General features: G+C 63.4%; 1 protein-coding gene across 1 annotated transcript in view; it reads left to right on the plus strand.

Annotated features, from left to right (window-relative positions):
- The window catches only part of RPTOR (regulatory associated protein of MTOR, complex 1), a 78,286-nt gene that overhangs the window by 24,440 nt on the left and 47,902 nt on the right, over window positions 1-5,944 (plus strand). The window contains exon 3 of the mRNA XM_014528386.1: window positions 3,172-3,254. Within this exon, the coding sequence (XP_014383872.1) occupies window positions 3,172-3,254 (83 nt within the window). The remainder of the gene's footprint in view (window positions 1-3,171; window positions 3,255-5,944) is intronic.

The following is a 5,944-nucleotide window of genomic DNA, read 5'->3' on the forward strand; positions in this document are numbered from 1 at the left end:
TCCCGCCCCCGTGCCAGGGGCCGGCGCCGGTTTCTGTAAGCCGGGGACCGGGCGTCTTTCCGGAGCCCTGGACCTGTAAGCTGTTGGTCGCACTCATCTGTGGTTTGTGGTGGAGAGAGTGTTTCAGGGAAAATTAATAAAATCATGGCTATTGGGTTACGTCCTTTTCTCCTTTAAATGTGCCCGCATCTGGCGCTCACGGTCTAGTTACCGTCTCACTGTGGGATGACTGACACCTGCGTGCCGGTGCCTCACTCCCCAGGGAGCCGGAGTCTCGGGCCTCACCGTTAGGGGGATGGGAGCCGAGGTTTCGAGGGCAGGGGTGCCGTCCTCGGCGCGTCCTGTCGGGGTGCAGCTGGCGGACCCATTGCTGCTTACAGCTGCCTCGTCACCAGGCCGGGCAAGTGCCCTGGGCTCCGCAGCGAAGTCCCGCTCCCTCTGTCATCAGTGAGTGGTTTGGGCGCGGTGCTCTGAGACCGCGAAAGCCCTGCCTCTTCCTCACGCCCAGCTTACTCCCCGTGAGCTCACGGTGTCCTCACGCAGTGGATGACGATCCGACATTGTCATCGTTGTCATCCCCGCCGGCCGCTGCGGCCTTGCTTCTGTCGTCCTTTGAGGCCGTCCTTCCCTGCCGGCCACTCTCGTTGTTTTCCTGCCGCGTTGCTGGGACAGCCATTGCCCCAGGCGTGCGGGTCTGGGAAAGGCAGGGACAGGAGACATCGATGAGAGAGAAGCATCCTAGACCGCTGCCTCCTGCATCCCTCCGCCTCACCGTCCTGCCCGGCCGCACACACACCTCACACCAGAGACGCCGTGCTCTGCTCAGGGCAGGTGGGCAGCTGGCGAGGAGCCGGGCTCTTCCTTCTGTTCTTGTCTGTGGACCACGTGCGCGTGGCCCACACGTGGGAGCGGCGGCTCCAGAGGCTCCGGGAGTCCGTGCTTGTGAAGTGGCACTTCAGGTTTTCAGGGCGACAAGAGCCACACGCCAGGAAACACAAGCAGACGATGCACCGCTGCTCCGTGAGCGCGTGGCCTCCGGGGCGCCCGCGTCTCCCACTGCAGCCACCGCTGCCCAGGGAGGCCTAGGCCGAGAATTCCAGCCACGGGCCCTTAGCTGCTGGGGGCTGAGCAAGAGGTGGGGGTCGAGGGCTGGATGGAAGCGGTGTGGCCGTGGCGCAGCTGGGCCTGCGGAGCATCGGCACAGGCTTCCCACGGTGGACACGTTGTGTCTACGTGGAAACCCAGGTGGTGAGCTCAGCGGTGGCCACAGGGACCCGGGAGCCGTCCCCTCGCAGGTGCTGGGCTGTGGCAGGAGATGAAACTCACCAGGAACGAGGGCCCTCAAGTGGCAAGGAGCTCAGAAGTGCAGGAGGCAGCGCCAGGCCCAGCACTGTGGCAGCACCGAGCTGTGTGGCCCCTGGTCACCCCGAGCCAAGAGGAAGGGGCCCCGGGCCCTGGCACACCTCTGTGCCTGCAGCTGGAACCTTTGTTCTCGGGGCCCTCGCACAGCTGTGTCCCGTCTCCCTGGCGGAGGACTGTGCCGCGCCTGGGCACCTCCCACCTCCCTGTACAGTGACGTTTGTGGACAGGACAAGGCTGTGCTTTAACACAGGGCGTCCCAGCCACGCCCTCTGCCCTGCGGAGCAGTCACCTGCTCCTGGTGTCTGCACCTCCCGCAGATGGGGTTGCTCGTTGGTTAGCGCTGCTGGAGCCAGAGCTACTGGCCTGGGCAGTGCAGCTGGAGCTCCCGGCTCCACCCTCGGGCTCAGGAAGATGCAGGGCCCTCTCACTGTAGCCACTGCTAATTAAAACGCATGCGGATGATGTGGTGACATAAGACGGGGCCATTAAAAGCCATTTCTGGTTTCAAAGTGGCCCTTTGCCATTGCGTGTTTTCTCAATTAAAATCCTCCTCAAGGTGACTCAGCTAATTGGTGGCAGAGCCCTTCAAAGTCCTGAGGAGAAACGTGCGGTCTAGTCGTGTGCTCGTTACTAAGGCAATTAGCACATGCTTATGGGAGCCGCTGCTCCGTGCACAGAGCAGTGGGCCGTGTGGCCTTTAGACTGTGGAGAAGACGCCCACAGGCGGCAGCGGGCCAGCCTGGAGGTCAGGCCCAGGTCAAGACGCATGGCCCGCAGCCGGGGCCCAGTCCTGTCTCTCCCACCTTCTAGTCCCCCTCCCCCTCCCTCTCTGCAGCTCATGTTTTATTAGGTTTTGCTGATTTTGCAGAAGCCCCAGAGGCTTTGTTGTTGTTGTTGTTAATCTTCACACGAGGATATTTTTCCCATTGATCTTTTTAGAGAGTGGAGGGAGGGAGGGAGGGAGGGAGGGGAAGAGAGCCCGAGGGAAAAACACACGGGCTGGGTGCCTCCCCACGGGCTGGGAGCACAGCGGGAGCGCACAGGCAGGCCGAGGGCCCAGCGGCACCTGGCGGAGCAGGTGTTACAGAAATGGCAGAACGGAAAGCAGTGCGAGTCTCATTTTTTCATAATAAATGTTTATGTTCAAATGTAATGGTTTCTTATTTTAAATAAATGAATAAATAAGTTTTTTTTAAATTTCTCATCTGAATTTTGAACACATAAAGGCTAATAGACACAACAGAATTTAAAAGTGTGCAAAGAGCTCTCGGGGCCCAATCCGGGGGCGGAATTGCTGGCTTGCAGCGTCTTGCTCTAGAACCGCCCGAGACACGTGGGCAAACCCCGAGCCTCCCTGCGTACGCGGGTGTTCCCAGGAGGGCAGAGGTCGAGGTCCAGACCTTGCCCCTCTGGGTGTGCCCCCCACCCCTGCTCCTGTGTGGGAGGGAGGGGCTGTGGTCTGGCTGCAGGCCCTCCCCACACGGTGTCGGTGGACAGGCGCGCACCGAGCCTTTGCCCCGAGGCCGGACTGAGCACCAGAGGGAGCTGGGCAGAGTGCAGGCCACCGGCACCGCGAGGCGGGGAGGGTGAAACAGGCCTGGTGAACCAGTTTCCTCTGAATGGCGGGAGCTGTGGCGGGAGCCCTTGTGGGCGCCCCAGCCGCTCCGCCACCTGCTCAGCACAGATGAACCCTGGGCCCTGCCGTGTGGTCTCGGGTCGGGGTGACTTGGAAGTGAGCTGTGTGCGGGGACGCGGATGAGGTTTGCGGGAGGACCTGCCCCTGTAAAGCTTCTCTCCTTGCTTCCTCAGATCCTTTGTCGATGGGTCCCCAGAAAGCCCTGGAAACCATCGGTGCCAACCTGCAGAAGCAGTACGAGAACTGGCAGCCCAGGGTAAGGCTCCGCGCGTCCTTTCTGGGGGAATGGCAACTCCTGGTCTCAAGCAGCCTTTGAGCCCAGGCGAGAGCTGTGGGCGTCGTCACCACGCAGTTGCACCCCCTCCGGCGCGCCCCGAACTGGCCGGTGTGTTGCTTATGTCGCCGAAGCGTGTCGCAGGTCGCGTGAGCTCATGGTGTGCCTTTCGCACAGGAAAGTAATGTCAGTCACTCAGCAGCTCCACCAGCGCCAGCCAGGTCTCGGGTCTCCAGTCGCGGAGGCCCAGGCCCGGCCGTCAGAAGGTGGCGCCTCTGTTTCCTCTGTAACCCCCCCCCCCCCCCCCCATTTCCCTTTGCCGTTCTTGTCAGCTGGTTTGAGGATTTTAATGGGAAATGAGAAATGCTGGGTGTCTCCAGAGGTGCCTTTCCCTCCGTCCTGGGGGACGGGCCGGCTCTGGCACCACCTAGGGGTGCGATGAGGAGGGCAGTTCCTCCCACCCCCCCAGGTCAGCCTCCTGGGAGCGGACGGCCTAGGCCAGAGGCTCCCTTTGTGAACATTTACCCCGCGATCTGGAACCAGGACTCTGTGCAGCACTTACATGGGAGGGAGGAGAGGACCCGGGAGCCAGTTGGTTCCTGCCCGAGAGGCCCGCGGTCCCTGCTGCTCCCAGCGCTGGTGACTGTGGTGATGCATCGCGTCCTCGAGGGCCCCTGGTGGTCACGTTTCTACTCAAGTCGGCCGCCGGGGCTCTCGCTCCCTGGAAGGCCGCTTGCTGCACCGAGATGCACAAGGCCGGGCGCTGGAGAGAAGGTGCTTCCTGGACCGTCTCGGGGGCGCCGCCCTGGGGGACGGGCGGGCGGGCGTCTGCCATCTCAGTCCCTCCGAGAGGGGAAGTCGGGGACCCACCAGCATCGCCACAACCTGCTCTTCCCTCCTCCCTCTTCTCCTTTAGCTCTTCCCTCCTTCCTTCCTCGCTGCAGGCGACACAGAACCTCTGGTGAAGGTGATTTGGGTCGGGAAGGAGTTGGAGAAACCGCGGGGCACCAGGCTGTCAGGCCCAGGTCTCCTTGCGTGGCGGCCGGAGCCGTTTCTGCATAATTGACCCACGTGCAGCCGAGTTTCCGCTGAGACTCGCAGGGAGGAGGCCGCCCTCGGCTCACGCGTTTGCGCCCAGCACTTCCCTGTGTGAGCAGAGATCATGAAGCCGAGCATGTGGGGGAATCTCGGGCAGGGCAGGGGGCAGGGCTGGACAGGGGGCAGGACCAGGCAGGGCTGGATAGGGTTGGATAGGACAGGGCAGAGCAGGGTGCAGAGCAGGGGGCAGGGCTGGACGGGGCAGGACCAGGCAGGGCAGGGCTGGATAGGGCAGGGCAGGGCAGGGGGCAGGGCAGGACAGGGCTGGATAGGGCAGGGCAGGGCAGGGCAGGGCAGGGCAGGGCAGGACAGGGTTGGATAGGGCAGGACAGGGTTGGATAGGGCAGGGCCAGGCAGGGCTGGATAGGGCCGGGCAGGACAGGGCCGGGTTGGGCAGGGCAGGAGCCCTGGGAGACGCAGTCGGTGGGCTCCTCTGCTCTCCCCAGAGGGTGCTCCCCACCAGCGGGGGGCGGGCCCACACACCCTCGGGCGGAAATCCGGTTCTCCGTGTTTGTAACTTGCTCGTAGGTGAGGGAACTGGTGACACCGTCCCCCAGGCAGGTGCCTGCCCGAGCCCATTGTGTCTGCCTGCGGCTGACGGGGGACAGGGAAGTGCTCACGGGGGACAGGGGGATCCTGCTCCGTCTGTGCCTCCCGCCGGCCTTTCCTGCGCTTGGGGGGGGCGAGGGGGCTCCACCCTCCTCGTTAGTGTTTTTGTGACAAACTGCACACGGGCTCACAGGTGGTGGCCGCTGTGCGTGCTGGTTACGCGCGTGGGGTCTGAGTGGCGCCCGCCTGCTGTCTGTGGGAGCGCTCACGTCCCGCAGCAGCATTTTATTTACCTTCCTGCTCCGGCCTCAATCATGTTCCCACTTCATCTTCCCGTCTCGTCACCAAACAGCTGTGGTCCCCTGCCTCCCTCAGTGGAGGCCGACTGTGAATGACAGGCAGGGGTGTCAGAGCAGCGCCATGGAGGGCTCGGCCGGGGCTGGTCTCAGACTGTCCACACCGATGTGCTGAGGGGCTGGTCGAGTCTGCTCTCCGCACGCCGCTCCTCCCCTTGTGCCCCAGGGTCCTGGGCAGCCCCTGGGGTCTGTGCAGGTGCCCCCACCCCCCCACACAGGGAGCGCACCAGGGGGCCTGGCGGCCACAGAGGAACATAGACTTGTTGCGTCTGGCTTTGCTCCCGTAGAGATGGAGTGGAGGCGACCGCTAAGCCTGTACATGGGGTTCGAGCAGAGAAGAAAGCGAGGAAGTGTTCGCAGCAGGAGGCCCGCAGCCCGGGGCAGACCCCTCCCTCCCTCTCCCAGGGGTGCTGGCCAAGGCCGCTGCCAGCACAGCAGGCGCTGGGTCCTGCCCAGTCACTCCGCTCCCCCGCTGGCTGCTCCCAGCTCTCCTGTGCACTGACCTACTTGCAGGGCGTATTTTTAGAGGAACAGGCCTGGCTCTGTCCCTCACAAGCCTCTCAAGGATAGCGCCTCTCAGTCCCTCACGGGAGAGTTCGTTCTTTCGTTCTGTGTGCGACAGACCGCAAAGGAGGACCAGCCCTCGGTGTGAGGCCTGAAGCGGTGGCG

This window comes from Myotis brandtii, unplaced genomic scaffold (genome assembly GCF_000412655.1).
Source record: "Myotis brandtii unplaced genomic scaffold, ASM41265v1 scaffold632, whole genome shotgun sequence".
Classification (NCBI taxonomy): Eukaryota; Metazoa; Chordata; class Mammalia; order Chiroptera; family Vespertilionidae; genus Myotis; species Myotis brandtii.